Source organism: Suncus etruscus, chromosome 1 (assembly GCF_024139225.1).
Source record: "Suncus etruscus isolate mSunEtr1 chromosome 1, mSunEtr1.pri.cur, whole genome shotgun sequence".
NCBI lineage: Eukaryota > Metazoa > Chordata > Mammalia > Eulipotyphla > Soricidae > Suncus > Suncus etruscus.
Genome location: NC_064848.1, coordinates 5,051,767 through 5,068,334, shown reverse-complemented (window position 1 = coordinate 5,068,334; position 16,568 = coordinate 5,051,767). Strand labels below are relative to the sequence as shown.

General features: G+C 40.6%; 1 protein-coding gene across 1 annotated transcript in view; it reads left to right on the top strand.

The window, feature by feature from the left end:
• IQCH (IQ motif containing H) overlaps positions 1–16,568 on the top strand; it is a 161,304-nt gene that overhangs the window by 17,908 nt on the left and 126,828 nt on the right. Inside the window, exons 3-5 of the mRNA XM_049782792.1 lie at positions 8,405–8,548; positions 12,011–12,559; positions 13,285–13,351. Coding sequence (XP_049638749.1) covers positions 8,405–8,548; positions 12,011–12,559; positions 13,285–13,351 — 760 coding nt within the window. The remainder of the gene's footprint in view (positions 1–8,404; positions 8,549–12,010; positions 12,560–13,284; positions 13,352–16,568) is intronic.

Below are 16,568 nucleotides of genomic sequence, written 5' to 3'. Positions count from 1 at the left end.
AAATAGGTGACAGGGAATAAATGAATCCTACTGGGTCTCCATAGTAAACTGTTACCTGCTCTTCCCTGACCTTCATCTGTTTATGCCCAGATATTTTTCTCAAGATGTTTCCACTGTATTTCCAGCATGGTAGGCTGTTACCCAGTAAGAGCTTTCCAGGCTGCTTATGTAGCAGCAGGTCATGTGACATCCCAGTTGCCATGGCAAATATTTGTGTTTCATGAAAAATGTGAGTTAAAAAAAAATCCACAAAAATCCATGTAAATGGCCAAATCCCAAGACAGATAAGCCTTCAGGCTAGGTTTGGCCGGCACCATTATGGTTTCAAATTCAGCTGTTAAACAGAATGTGCGAAGGCCATGTGCTAATATACATAATGAGAACAGACACAGGCACTTGCTTCGATTCTCACCCCACTCAATCTCTCAGGCTTCACAGTTTTACACATCACATATCTACAGGTAATACAGATATGACTAGGTAGGAGAGGTAAGGGATCTACCTAAAACAACAAAACATTATTAAAGAATAACATCTTTTGGAGTTTATTTAGTTGTTTGTTTGTTTTTGGATTTTATTTTGGGGTCACATTAAGTGGTGCTCAGGAATTAATACTGTACTTGGGGAACCATTTGAAATGCTGAGGATCAAACCCATTTTTGTCCTATCTGCTGTATAATCTCTCTGACTCCCATGAATGCCATCATTTTGGAGCACTAATTAGCCCTACTTTGATTATCCTTGTCTATTGATTTTATGAAATATTGTTTTTCTTACAGCTAGAAACAGCACTTTTTAAAGACATTTTCCCATGTTCCCAGATGGGCACATTTCTGAACGACCCCTTCAACAATAAGTGTAATTATTCCCATACTTGGTGAAAAGCATCCCAGCAAGGGAGTTCAAAGGCTAAGTGAATGGCCTTGTCAAGAGAGACCCAGAACAGACAGACCTACTTGTGTCTGGAAGACCAGGCAATTTGGAGCCTCATGGAGAATCTGCATGTCCCTGGAAGTGGGACATGGCGTCTGACTAGAGTTGGTTTTGTAAATATTGACTTTGTCAAACTCTTTCTTCAAAGCAAACAGGGATCTTGGCAAGCAGATCGTCATTGTCTGGGGTGGGAAAGGTCTTTCTAATTATTAGCTCCTGCGTGCATGGAGAGAGGGAACAGGCTGGCACAGTGGGGGGTTGCTGAGGAAGGGGGAGGATGGAGGGAGGGAGTGTGGGGGACTCCATGCCTTAGATTTGTTTGGTATAGTTACTCGAGAGAGTTCTTACGATTTAAACTGTGTTTCATTCTTTATCGTAGGGGAAAAGGAAAAGACCAAGAGGATACCAGGATCGCAAGGTCTGTAATCTGTGTGACTCATAGAAATTGGGGCTTGGTCACAGAACGCTTCCTTCTTTGCTGCAAGGCAGAAGGATGGGAGGTGGGTTTGGCAGTTGGATTTGGTCACGAAAGTTTTTCTTTTAGGAAAAAAAGTAAAAATTTTTTTGTGCTTAAAGTGGGGGATGTGGCATGGTTTATTTAAAGTGAAGACCCATTCCCCCCCACACACACCCCATGGAGACTCAATTACTTCACAAGCTTTAGTTCAAAGCAGTGATTGGAACCAAAGCCATCTTCAACCTCAATCAGACTTTTGTCTTTTAAAATAGTAAGTCTACAGGGGGCCAGACTGATACAGGGGAAGGCATTTGTCTGCACACAGATGACAATGCCAGGAGTAATTTCTGAGCACAGAGCCAGGAGTGAGTCCAGAGTATAGCTAGGTATGGCTCAAAAGCATGCAAATCTAAAAATAAAAATAACTTGTGAGCAAAGCTGATCTTGTGTGCATGCATGGCCCAGTTGACAAGCCTATGGGCCATATGGACAAGCACAGACAACCGTGCACAGGCTTACATTGTGTCTAGGGTTGAACAGGTAACACTGTAAGGTTGAGTGTGAAATCACCTAAAACAAATAAAAAGATTGAGGAAAGGAAAGTTCCCACTCTGGCAATAATGCGTCATTAAGGGATACTCTGTAGGGTTAGAAAGGAATAATAAAAAGCCCTGCACTGTTTTGGGAGGCACACAGCGTTGCTCAGGAGTCACTCCTGGCAGTGCTTGGGGAGTATATGGAATGCTGAGGATCAAATCTAGGGCGTTCCCATACAAAAAAAAAGAAAAAGAAAAAGAAAAAGAAAAAAAAACAATCTACCCACTGTACTATCACTTTGACCCAAAACTCTTGGACCAAAACTCTTGAAGCAGAAAAGAGCTGGATTCTCCTCTTACCAACAGAGAAATTTGAAATAAATTTCAATTCTCTATCCTTCCTTTCTTCTGACCAATCCTGATCAATTTTCTCTTTCATATTCTTGCCCCTGAGGGCTAGACATCTCATATATGTGAAAATGCTTTGAGCTCTACAGAATTTGTTGTCATAATTCATCTTTTTGTTTTTTATCTGGGGACCATGCAGTGTCAGAGATCAAATTCAGGGCTCCTGAATGCCAGTATGGGTGCAGTTCTTTGGGCCATCTCAGCTCCATTAATCTCTTTTCATATTCTTAAAAAATTGTTTTATTGGATCATTGTGAATTACAGTGATAAAAGTTATTCATGATTGAGTTTCAGGCATGCAGTGCTCCAACATCAGTTTCTTCACCTGTGCCCATTTCCCTCCACCAGTTTGTCCAGTTTCTCTTCCCTGTTCCTATCAATCTACCACAATGATAGACACTATTTTCTTTTTCTATTTCTCTTTTAAGCACTGTGGTTTACCAAGCTGCTACTGATAGTACATTATGGATACCACATTACCTCCTTTTAGCACCTGGTCCTGGTCCAGAGTGACCACTTCCCCCTATCATTGTTACAGTGCTCCCTTTCCTGACCTTTCTTATCCCCTCCTTACTCTCCTGATCTTTATTTTTGTATGGTACATCTACACAATGTAATGTTACTTGGCCTAGAGAAAAGATGAAATCATACATGGGTGCATCAGTCTGTAGAGTATCATACTGTGAGTCAAAGGGAGTAGGACAGACACGATGATTGCACTCATTAGCCAGGGTATAAAAAACATGGTATGGGATAACCAATGACCAAAGGCAATGGAGACAAAAAGCATGAGAACTGGTCCTTTCTAGAAAGTCCCTTTTCCCATCACCAAATTGTCCTCCCTACACCTCCGTTTTTGTCCTATCTCCCATATCCTCTTCCCTCACCCCCAGGGCTGCTAGAATATGTGGTCCCCTATGTACCTATTCTACTACATAGTAGTCTTGCACCTGTTTGGTCTTGGTGCCTCCCTTATTTGATGGGAATCCCCCCTGATTTTATGTAAATATTTACCTAAAATATTATTGTCAACAATATGTAAGCCACTATGATCAAAATAAAAATTATATTAAAAAAAAGAAAGAAAGTCCCTTTTAAGAGAGAATCTTCAAGGGGCTGAAGTGATAGCACAGTGGTAGGGTGTTTGCCTTGCATGGAGTAGACCTGGGATCGATCCGGATTTGATTCCTAAATCCCATATTATCCCCCAACACTAACTAACTTCTCAGAGCAGCCTAGAACCTCCATTTTGCTACTGTCAGGTCAGCACCACCAGGAAACAGATGTGCAGAATTTAGATGACAGAGAGAGACTTCAGAGTTTAGGCTTTCACTATACTGAGGTCATAAACTCTGCCATGAAGTCCACCTTTCTGATGTTTACTGCCACTGCAGCATCGGCCACTACTTCTAGAAGTGAAAGTAGTTCAGTTTTCTCTGTTTCCAATAAAGTGCCTCCCACTAATTGGAACCTCTGTCTTCACAGCCTCTCTAACTAAAGGGCTCATCCAACATAGAGGCTCCCACAAAACCTTCCTAAATCATAAAGCAGAGAGGCAATTACCACATTGATATGGGAAAAATTTTACCACCTCACCAAATAACTCATAAAACCTCAAGTAATGGCAACATCTAGGAAAAATAGGAATGAGATGAGACATTAGTGAGGAGGTTATAAGGTGGATAACTTTGAGTCAGTCGGGCTCTGTATAAGGGTCCAAAGAATACATAATAATATTTATTATCATCACCATCATCATTATTTGATTTTGGGGTCAGGAAAATTATAATATCTAACTTTGGTGATAATAAGAGGATTGCACTCCTGTTTAAGGCTTGCAATTTTCCCTTTCTCTATATTGAAAACAATGTCTTCCCAGGAATCTACACTGCTTTTGATTTTTTTCCCTGTGCAATCCCCTTCAGGCTCTATCCATCAATCATAATTGTCCCAAACGGTCCTTAAGAGTGCCACATTCTCTCAGAGAATAGTAGAAAGATAGCAGAAAAGAGTCAGTCAGGGCAATAGTCAAATGACATGTGTCTCTAGGAAGGGAAATTTCACATTTGACTGAAAATATACTTCATCTTTAAAAATAAATGCTTCTGACTTATTCTGTTTGATCTTCAAAAAAATTGGAGGCATCGAGTATTTCTTTTCTATGTGATGCATATCAAGGCAGGTATTTTTTCTCTTTGCTCCTTAGGAAGTGTTTCATGAAGATTCATTTGAATAAAGGATATCTTTCAAAGCAAAATTGAGAAAATTGATCCTGATCTGAGTGGCCTTTACACTCAATTCTTTTCCTGTAAATGTCTCCATTCAAGGAGTTCTCTCATTCTACCTTTTATCCTTTTTATTAAGGTTAAGGAGTAGACTCTCACTTCCAGTTGACAGTTAAAGTTCATGCCGTTCTTCGTGCCTATAAACTGAAAACCATTTTTGTTGATTTACAGCCCCTAAAACGCCAGCGTATTACTCTTTGGGGTTCTTGCCTCATAACAATCTTTCCACAACTTGGTATAGGCAGCTATTGTTCTGTTGTGATTTGTTAGTTGCTACAAAGAGTTTCCAATAAATAATAAATACAGAAAAGGAAAAGAAAATTTCTTGTGCATGTGTTTTTCATGGTATATAAGGTGATGTCATTGTATATTTTGCCTCTGGCTCCCAGAATATTTATTATCTTTATTTTTGTTTTTGGGTCACACCCAGTATTGCTCAGGGTTTATTCCTGGCTTTGCACTTAGGAATTACCCCTGATTGTACTCTTGAAAGACCATACAGGAGGCCAGGGATTGAATTTGTGTGGACCCTATAATCTCACCCCTCATTCTTCCTGTGTAACCTTCCCTACAAGAAAGACCTCCCATTTCTGGGAGGGGTCGTTGGTAGGTAACACAGAGGTTTGGACTCAGGGGCAAAGAGAATTTGCATGGATGCAGGATGGAGGAGGAAGCAGGAGGAGATCTCTGAGGGACAAGATACAATGCAGGGCTGAATAGGATTCCAGCACAAATGGTTATGATAGGCCACACATGTGGTGACTAGGGCATAAATAAAGCTGATATTTTTTGGAACCTGTTTGTGGATGATTTCCTCACCACTACCTAAAACTGCAGATTCGCTGGGGTTGGAAACATGTGGCCCTGGGCTAGAGAAGAAAGGCCTTCATCCCATCACCATCCAAGCCCATCCAAAGGGCTCTGATGCAACAGACCCTATGCAAGGCAAGTGCCCTCCTTACTGTAGTATCATTCTAGCCCTTCCTGGGGTGTTTATTAAACAGTAGATTCACCCTGTAAGTTTGGAAGCATAATGTATCAAGACTAGAAGCACCCTGAGTGATCCACTAATAAAAATTGAAGGGGCCCACACCAGTGACTTCCCAATGCCACAGAAGAAGGTGATGACATACTTGGTCCCAGGTCTTCTCAAATCTTCACTGTTGTGCCATGTTCCCTCAGTCTTCCATGGAGATAAATTTACTGTATGTTTCTATGTATGACCTTCCACATTATAAAAGAACAGCAGTTCAAGGCCAGTTTGGCTCCACATAGCTCAGGACCAAAATAGGGGTTTGGGCAAATTAGAATACAGCTTGGTAAGGAATCATGCAGGAAGTTCTGACCTGTTGGGCTGTAAGCGTTAGTAGTCTGGGGTAGGGAGCAGCAGTCAGGTGTGTGATCATGGGCAAGTCATTTTATCTCTCTGTGTCTGCTTCCTTAGATGTGGAAACAGCCTCCTGGAAATAAGGCACCTTTGAAAGATTATTTATACATAAGATTTTCACAACAACATAATAGGGACCTCAAGTTTTACAGATGGGAATATTTAGGGTCAGAAAGAATATCAGATTACCTCAGGTTCCCATAACTAAATATTGTACTCTAGGGTGGCTTATCCAACCAACATTCATTTTTGAGAGCTCTGGGACCCAAATCCAAGAGCTGGATGCCAAGATAGTTAGTTCAGTTAAAAACCTTCTTCTATGGGATGGAGCAATAGTACCTTGCAAATGCCTGAGATTTAATCCTCAGCTTTCCATATGGCCCTCTGAATCTGCCAGGAATGCACGAATGATTTCTGAGTGCAGTATCAGGAGTGACCTCTGAGTCTGAGCACTGCCAGGTATGGGCCCCTAAAATAAACAAAAAATATTCTTCTTCTGGTTTACAAAGGCAAGCCTTCTTGTTGTATCTTCAAGTGCAGGAAGGAGGAAGAAGGGAAGGAGAGGGAGGGAAAGAGAGAGAGGAAGAGAAACAGGGAAACATGAAGCAGAAAGCGTCTATTTTGATAGGATAATAATTTCATCACGAATGTTCCACCCTCATGAGCAAATTGCCTCTCAAAGAGCCCAAATCCAAATGTTATCTATGAAATTCTATGGGGATGCAAACAATCTGTGTTAGTCATTTTTTCAGGAGTAGACAGTGGCAGAACTTAAACATACACCTAACCAGTTTAGACTTCAGTGGGACCCATGTGAGCTTCTTGGATTAAAGGCAAGGCAGTGGCTTTGATTCTCAACATTATGCTAAATTCCTGACTCTGATAATGTCAGCAACTCACTCTGAATATTGTGTCTAGCTCTTCAATAATTCTTGCAAGTTGAAGTCCTGGTGCCTGTTCAAAATTTAAGACATTGGGAACACTCGACAAGTATTAAAGCACAGGTCAGATAAACAGCATTCCTCCTCTTCAGGGAACAAGGAAGATAGACAGCCATTCCATTAATACCCCGAGTCAACGCACTTCCTTGGAGCCATAATGTCAGGAATAACTTGGTCTCTTATTATTTTTTTAACACAATGGCATTGCCTCAGTTTGTTACTGATTGATGCATTTGATCATTTGAAAAACTTCCCAGAACATCAGTTTATAGAAAAGGAAGAAGGGCGGGGGGAGGCAGCGAAGAGATAGCACTGCAGTAGGGCATTTGTCTTGCATGTAGTTGATCCAAGATGGACTATGGTTAGAATCCCAGCATTCCATATGGTCCCCCGTGCCTGCCAGGAGCTACTTCTGAGTGCAGAGCCAGGAGTAACCCCTGAGCACTGCCAGGTGTAACCCAAAAACCAAAAAAAAAAAAAAAAAAAAAAAAAAAAGAAAAAGAAAGAAAAGAAAAGAAAAAAAGACAAATAAAAGGAAGGAAGTGAGGGAGAATAGGGAGGGAGGGAATAAAGAAGGAAGGGAGGGAGGGAGAAAGAAAGGGAGGAAGGAGGGAAGAAAGAACAGGAGGGAGGGAAGGATGAAGAAAGGGAGGGAGGGAAAAAGGGAAGGAGGGAGGAAAGAGGAAAGGAAGAAAGAGAGGGAGAGAGGGAGGAAGGAAGGGAGGGAGAAAGGGAGAGAAATAGGGAGGAGGGAGGGAGGGAGGGAAGGAGAAAGGGAGTGATAAAGGGAGGGAAAGAGGGAGGAAGGAAGGAAGAAAGGGAGGGAGGAAGGGAAAGAAGGGAGGGAGGAAGGGAGAAAAGAGGGAAGGAGGGAAGAAGAGAAGGAGGGAAGAAGGGAGGGAGGGAGGGAGAGAAGGAAGTAGGGAGAGAGGGACAAAGGGAGAGAAAGAGGGAGGGAGGAAGGGAAGAGGGAAGGGAGGGAGAAGGGAGGGGAGAGGAAGGAGGGAAGGGGAAGGGAAGAAGGGAATTAGGGAAGAAGGAAGGAAGGGTGGAAGGAAGGAAGGGTGGAAGGAAGTAAGGAAGGAGGGAGGGAGGGAGGAAGAAGGAAGGAAGGAAGGAAGGAAGGAAGGAAGGAAGGAAGGAAGGAAGGAAGGAAGGAAGGAAGGAAGGAAGGAAGGAAGGAAGGAAGGAAATAATTGTAGACAATTGTAGACGAGTTCATGGGGATAACTAGTAAGGAAAGAATAACAGAAGAAACTGCAACCTGAGGGGCCTGGCATGCCCTTTAATCAGGGATCCTTTTCCTAGTGAGCTGTGAAGCTGCTTTGTCTTTACCTGTTCAATGGATCTCACAACGCTGATACACGGCTTTAATTTGGGAAGCCTTTCTCTTGAGAAACATGTCTTTTCTTGCTCTAAGTCTCAAGTGCTCCCCAGTGTAGCATTTCCTGTGACAGATGTACTACAGTTCTGCTTTAGCTGACTCCAAACCCACAGCGTCCCTGTGCCTGAGTCGCCTGTTTGATGTCCAAGAGTGTGTTTCCTTGGAGAACAGGTCTTTACTAGTTATGTCCAAAGGAACTAGAGTTATAGTAGAGAAGGTAGGGACATTTTCCTCTCACATGGCCTCTCAAATAGCTTACCCAGGTTTGATTCATGGCACCCCATACGGTCCCCCCAACCCATCAGGAGTGAATCCCAGGCAGAGCCTGGAATAACCCCTGAGTATTGCTGGGTATGACCCCCAAAACAAAAACAAATAGAAATTGGGGCTGGAGAGATAGTACAGTAGGGAGGGAGCTTGCCTTGCATATGGCTGACCCGATTCGATCCCTGTACCCTATATGGTCTCCTAAGCTCTGCCAGGAGTATTTCTATTTACAGAGATAGGAAAAAACCCTTAGTATGATTCTGACCCCAAAACCAAATAAAATTGAATTAAATAACATCCAAGAAGGAAAGGAGTTAGTGCAATCTCTTTGTTTGGAAATAGCCCCTCACACATTCTGTGGAACACTCCCAGACCATGAGCTAGTCCTTGACAAGTTAGAAACACATTGCATCTTATGGCCACCCTTCAAAGGCTTTGTCCAAGAGACCTCTGTACCCTCTTCCTACTTACTAAACTTCTGAAGTGGTTCAATTTTCATAGATGAGCCCCTTCTACATGACTCATGAATCACAAACATTTTAAGATTTTCAAGAAGACAAAATGCTGCTTATAGGGGTCTCAGTGTACAGTTACCAGAGTTAACATGTGCTGAGAGGCTCAGCCAACTCCAGGCCTGTCCATCTGGGGTTCTTTGTGTGTGTCTGTTCTTCACTGAGGCAGCCCAGTCATTCTGCTTAGAATTCTCCTCTTCCCACCATCAGGACCCACTCTAAGATGCAGGCAGAAATGTAGCCACAGGCTCTTCCTGGTGGAGCATGTGCTGCTTCTCTTTTACCAGAAGCTATGGCTCCTCCTGCCGGCATTGAAACCTGCTGAAGGGGAAAGGCCTTCCCCAACTCTCTGGTCCATTCAAAAAGGAGGAATTTATCTCCAACCACCAAACAATTTGCAGTTTCTCTTTGGGGCCATGATTGGCTCCGAAGAGGTTGTTGTCTTACCCACATCCTGAAGTTAACAATATACAAAAGCTCACTGTGCTTTAAGATCAGTTACAAATGTTCAAACAAACCCCCCCCCCTTTGGCCTTAATGCTTGGTTATCAGTGTTTTTACATAAGAGGAGTCCAATGAATTGTTTCACTGCCACCCAGATCTAAAATAAGTTGCTTTATTATTTTGGGGCCACATCCAGCTGTGCTCGGCTTACTTATGGCTCTGAGCTCAAGGATCATTTCTGGCTGTGCCCAAGGAACTGTATGTGTGTCAGGGGTTGAACCCGGTTCGGGGACATGCAAAAAAAACTCTCCATTAATACTCTGAGTCAGAGCTCTTCCTTGGAGCCATAATGTTGGTCTCCTAAGATCCTTACCTGCTGGACTATGCTCCAGTCCCCAAATTAAATTGACTTTTAAAGACACTTCTTATCTTAGTTTATGGTGCTTTTCATACATTGGTTTATTGAAATATTTTATTGTCCAGATCTAAAATATGTTTCTTTTTTAAAAGACACTTCTTCCATTGGCTTCTTGTGCTTTTATTATAAATCAATCTCTTGTTTTACTTCTCAGATAGCTTTCTGCCTTCAAGTTGATGATTCATATCAGTTAACATTTATTTAGTTAATGGACGCTTTTTATTCCCTTTTGTGCTTTATGAAGACTCTTCAAAATGCAGAGAACAATATAACCTGTAATTTGGAAAAAATATTTGGAAAAATATTTGAAAATACTGACATATTGAAGGCAATCTGCTCCTTAAACCCACAAACTAAAAGCAATCACCATGGTAAACTGAGAGCTGGGCTTTTTGAGTTGGCCTTACTGACTGAATCAAGGCCTGAAATATGCTTGGCTCCCTTGGCCCAAGTCACATATTGGCAATGGGGAGTGATTTCTCAGTGCAGAACAATTTTTCAATAATAAATTGTATAGGTTTTATTTATACTGGGCATAAGCAAGTCAAAAGTTTTCCCTTTTTCTTTGCTTACATGGGTGTGTGTGAGTGTGAATGCATATAGGCACACTGTACTTTCTCATCTGAATTTTTTATTTTTTGATGATCATGATGATGATGATGATTTGGGTCATATCTGGTAACTGTTCTCAGGACTTACTCCTGGCTCTGCACTCAGGAATGACTCCTAGTGGGCTCAGGGCAGCATATGGGATGTACTTTTTCCTATATGTGTTATAACATATCCTATAGTTGATATATCTGGGCCAACCTAGTGCAAGACAAACACCCTATTCACTGTACTATCTCTTGGCCCTAGACTTTTAATTTTTGAAGTAGCTTTTATCCTGTCTTTTTCAAACAACAAAGATCTCTTGAAATTTAAACCAAAAGTATTTCCTAAGACATAAAAAATTCAGTTCAGACAAAGAGGAATAAAATAAAACAAACACTTCCCTGTTTTGTTTTGTTTTTATGAGAGTGCAGATTCTATTCACTACCTTCTATTCAGTTCGAGTGTCCCTAAGGCACCATATTTAAAACTAAAAGAAGGTAAGTCACAAGGAAAGTGGCAATTGTGAAATACCATAACATTGTACTCTTTGCAAAAATTTCCTGGTGGATATGAGAAGGAAGCAGAAGCTTGAAAACACCAGAAAGTGAGGTCGTCAGAAATTCTGAGCAGAGAAGACAGCTTTGATTAGAGCCAGGGGCCAGAGTGGTGGCACAAGTGTTAGGTTGTCTGCCTTACACACACTAACCTAGGATGGACCGAGTTTCGATCCTCCGGCGTCCAATATGGTCCCCCAATCCCCCAAGCCAGGAGTGATTTCTGAGTGCATAGCCAGGAGTAACCCCTAAACATCACCAGGTGTGGCCCAAAAACCAAAAACCAAAGTATATATATTGTAGAGCAAGGTTTCATCCTATATTTGGGGATTAATGGGCAGCAAGTTCGAGCGAGAGCAGTGACATGGCACCATCCATGCATGTGAGAAAAAAAAAAGCTCTGAGACTTTAGGGTCAGCTGACAATATCAAAGTGAAATAGGAGCCTGAGTTATAGTACAAAAGTAGGGCACTTGCCTGCATGAGGTTGAACAGGGTTCAATCTGAGACAACCCATATGGTTTCCCGGATGTGACCAGCCATGATCACTGATTGCAGAGCCTGGAATAACCCCTGAGCCTCATCAGTGTGGTCCCCAAGCCCCCCCCACAAATACCCTGAGTGAATTAATGAGTGTTTTCATATGCTATTACTTTGAGAAAATTTATGGCACTTTTATGAAAGCTTTGAGCTAGTCACTGTAATGAGTTTTATGAATGATGACAGCTAGACTTGCCTATTCTGCCATATTCCCAACTGAATCAAAACTAGTAGCCATATTATTCCACCATCAAGGAACAAATAATAAAGTGTTGAGAGCATGTATCGGAGCCATGTGTTCAAAATAAATCCCAATTCTCTTTCTTCTCTGACACCCCTTCTCTTCCACAGATCTTGAAATCCACCTTAACCAGAATTTCCAGATCTCCATGGGAACACGACTTTTCCATTTACAATGGCACCATAGACAAGACGACCTCAGATTTCCTCACATTCAAGGAGCATGTCAGTTTGATTTGGGGAAGCGTTGTTTCTCTCTTAGAACACATCGAGAAGTTTCTCAAGGACTATGCTATTCCAGAAGTCAGGGTGAAAGGGAACAATTTGGTGGATCTTCTTCCAGAGTTTGAGCTGAAGAATAAACTTAGCAAAAGCGACATCTTATCTGTATTAGAATCCCCAGAGTACATCCAAAGTATCATCAATCGTCCAGGGCAAAGATTCAAGGGCCAAGATGGAGAGAGAGAGGCAGCGATCAAGGTCCAAGCCACTTGGAAATGCTTTGTAGCAAGGAAATACTACATCACGTTTCGCCAGCAGAAGTGGGCGTCAGGTGTGATTGCTATCAAGTGGCTTTTATACTGCCACAAGGTCCGAGTCAGGAAGCTCTTGATGGAGACCCGGAAAAGACACCTGAGTAATTTCCACATTCGAGCCAAGGTATACAGACAGCCAGCTGTTTTGACGGGTTCCTTTCTCTAAAGTCTAAACATTGCTTGCTCCCTCATTGCAAGGCGTTCTTTTCATCTTCCTCTCCTCTTTGCAGCTTTCCCTCTCCTGGACCTCCCTCTCCTTCCACTCCCATTCAGCTAGCATGTCCACACCCTGCATTTGTTTGTACACCATATTTGAATTCTAATCAGCTAAGGGGCTTTTGTGACTGAAAATCTGGAGCAAATTTTCTCTCTGAGTGTGTTTGTGTGTTGTGTTGGAAGAGGAGGGAAGCACCTCCTCACGGACACTGGTTAAAATCGATGTTTTAACTGCATTACCTTTTCTCTCTATCTATACCTTCTGGCACTTTAATTTGCTAGGCAAAAAAAAAAAAAAATTCCTCTCTTGTCTACATTGCTGTCACCACTTTGTCAGAAAGTATTTAAGTTTGCAGACAGCCTTTTAATTAGTGCTCACAATTTCATTTATGTTTGCTTTCTCTTTTTTTCATTCATATTCTGTTAATTAAGTGTGCCTCTAATCTTCCCCTGCCAGTAGCATCCTGTAGCCACCTAATTAAATTAATTGGGGAAGATGTTTTAAGTATGTAATTAAATCAATTAATATAATTTATGCCTGGCTTAACTGTACAGTGGAAAAACAGCTGAAGTTTGACTAGATGAATCCACTACAGCTCCCTGTCACTGATCAATGCTCTTCTTGATTTTTAGCATCTGGCAGCCAACTGGAATCGCATCAGGACCTCCAGGAGGACCATTATCCATATCCCATCATTAGGTATAACACTTTTGCCTGCAAATCTATCAGCAACCTCTATTACCCACCACATTATGGCTCCTTGATTGAGTTCAAGGAAGGCCCCTTGTTTTATTCAAATTGGTCTCGGCAGGAAAATGTTCTCGACATGATGAGAGTAATAACACAGGGCCCTCGCTCGAAACGGCGTTTAATTTGGGGATTAAGCAAATAAAGCCATTATGTGGGGGCTGCTATTCAGTGGAGAGGTGATTTGCTGTAATTCGCTTTCATCTGTATGAAATGAACTAAAAAGTTGTATTTTTCCCCCTGAAATAACAGATAATGTTTTCGATCTTCTCTAATGATAGAATAACACGGGCTTGTGTGTGTGGTGGCTGTTACGCCAATAAGCCAGGATATTGCTTGTACACTGTTTTTAATCAAATGTGCAGTCAAAATGATAAGCTACATTCTCTGAAATTATTTAGTTCTAATTACGAGCAGATGGGATGCTTTATTTGCACCTAGGGCGCCTGAGCAAAAGGAAATGCTGTGTGAACAAGAATAATTAAGAAGTTGAATAGTGTTTTTTGCGCTTAAATAATCTGCAGTTTCATGTTAATTAGCACTAATGTAATTATTTAATTACATTTATGAATTGGGGGACTTAAAAGCTGTTGTCTGCAACACAGTGGTGAAATAGGTATTGCCAAAATGACATTGGGAATTTCAGATATTTGCATCCGAAATGCTTGCAACACGTGAGCTGCTGTCAAAATGTTTGGGATTTGTTTGCTTATTTCATGTTGTTTGACTTTTCATCTCACTTGCCTGTGAAATGTTGTGGGTGAGGCCAGACTTCCCAGGCTGATGTGGTAGAGTTTTGACAAACAGAAAAATTCACTGAATCTCACAGCACAAAGGACTTCTTTGTTAAGACCTTTAAAGCAGAGCCATGCATTAAGTAAGCTATGATAAGAGAATTCTAACGAGCGACTCATCTGTACTTACGTGTGACTGTTATGTGCTTGTGTATTTATTTATGTGTGTATAAAAACCTAATCTTTTTAAGTGCTAATATGAAATAAAAATGAAATCATCAAAATGATCAGATAAATAGGTACTCTGAAGGAGTAAGACTTACATAGTAATAAAATAATCCCACGTCTCCCTAGATTATCAAGTATTTACATTTAAATATTTATACAAATTTATAATAAAAAATTCTCTGCAAGTTGCATAGTATCTTTTCACTTTCATCTTTTAAGGAAAGGGAATGAAACGGTGAGTCTCATAGATAGAGAGCATGTCCTTAACAAGCTCCAATTCTAGTCTCTTTTTTTTTTTTGTGGCTCACAGGAAAAATTAGATCCTTCTTAGAATGTAAGTGAAGTAAGACAGATCTGGAGTTCATTCCAACATAGGCTTTTTTTTTTATTTTTTTGACATGTCTACTTTTGCGCACAAAATTAGTTCACACACAGAAATTGAACTTGTAATTGATTACAACTGGAGAAGCTAATTGCAGACCCAATTAACTGACTTGAATCCTTAGAATAAGGTGCCAGGGCCTTTTGCTTCTGCAACTAATTGTGGACCTGACCTGATATTATGTGGGAAATTTTGTTTTGCTCCTCTTCATTTGATTCAAAACTAGAAGTAAATAGATTCCCTTTACTCAATAATGTTGATAAATGCAAAGGTATTATAGACACAACATTTCTATAAATTTCTTCCTACCTTTATGCCCATCTCTGACCCTTCAAAGTTCCACATAACAACCTTAAGGAGGAGTGTAATAGAAAGAAAACTTGTAAAAGGATAAAAATTAGAAAGTAAATAGCGTAATAAAACATCATGTCAAAATAAAATGTCTTAAAATTTCAAAAAACTTTTGTTGGGTAACAAATAAGGAGAAAAACAACCTGGTGACTAGAATTAGAAAGCATGATTTTATATCTAGTAAACTACTAAACACAAAACCCAATATAAATCATCATATTTTTTCCTTTTTTAAAGAAATAATTGCAATAGTTGTGGTGATCATATCCAGGGACCATATTAAGGAACTATGCAGTGCTAGAGCCAAACTCAGTTTCTTGCACATACAAAGCTGTGAAATAGCACTTAGGTCAGGGATCTCAAACTCAATTTACCTGGGGGCCGCAGGAGGCAAAGTCGGAGTGATCCTTGAGTGCAAAGTCAGTAGTAAGCCTTGAACATTGGGGGGTGTGACCCAAACAACTAAAACAAAACAAAACAAAACAAAACAAAAGAAGATTCCTCTAGGGCAGGGCCACAAAATGTTGTACGAAGGGCCATTTGCGGCCCGCGGGATACGAGTTTGAGACCCCTGACTTAGGTCATATCCCTTATCAATAACATATTTTATTTTACAGGAGAGTACATCATGATATGCTCTGGTGACCAAGCAGAGCTGGAGATCAGTGTGGATCTTCTGTATGAAAATAACTTTATCAGCCTTTGTAGCTATCTCTCTCTAACCCTTATAACCCATTTAAAAAAAAAAAAAAAGGAGGGGCCATAGTGGTGGCACAAGCAGTGGGGCGTTTGCCTTGCACATGCTAACCTAGGACTGACCGAGGTTCGATTCCCCCAGCATCCCATATAGTCCCCTAAGCCAGGAGCAATTTTTGAGCACATAGCCAGGAGTAACCCCTGAGTGTCACTGGGTTTTCTTTTTTCTTTTTTTTTTTCTTTTTATTTTTTGCCCAAAAAGCAAAAGCAAAAAAAAAAGGTGATTTTCATAGTTTGTGTGTTTATTTCTGGTTTTGGAGTCACATCCAGCAGTACACAGGGCTTACTCCTGGCTCTACACTCAGAATCATGCCTGGTGGTCTTGAGGAGTTATAGGGGATGCTGTTGATTGAACCCAGGTCAGCTACATGCAAGGCAAGCACTCTACCCACTAAACTATTGCTCTAGGCTCTTTTTTCATGTATTTTCTGAGAAGGGCAAGATCAGACATTTCTTCAACTAAACATCTTAAAATCCAATTATATAATTTTTACAAGATAATAATTATGAATTATTGATAATTGTGATAGTATTATTTATTATAAATTATTATTTATTGTGAAATAATATAATTATAAAATATAATAATTATGAATTATGAATGATTATGAATAATTAATTATGTATGATTAATTATGGATTAATACTAATTCACCAAATAGTATAAATTTCCAAAATATATGCTTATAAAATGACTCATAGACATTACATTAATTTT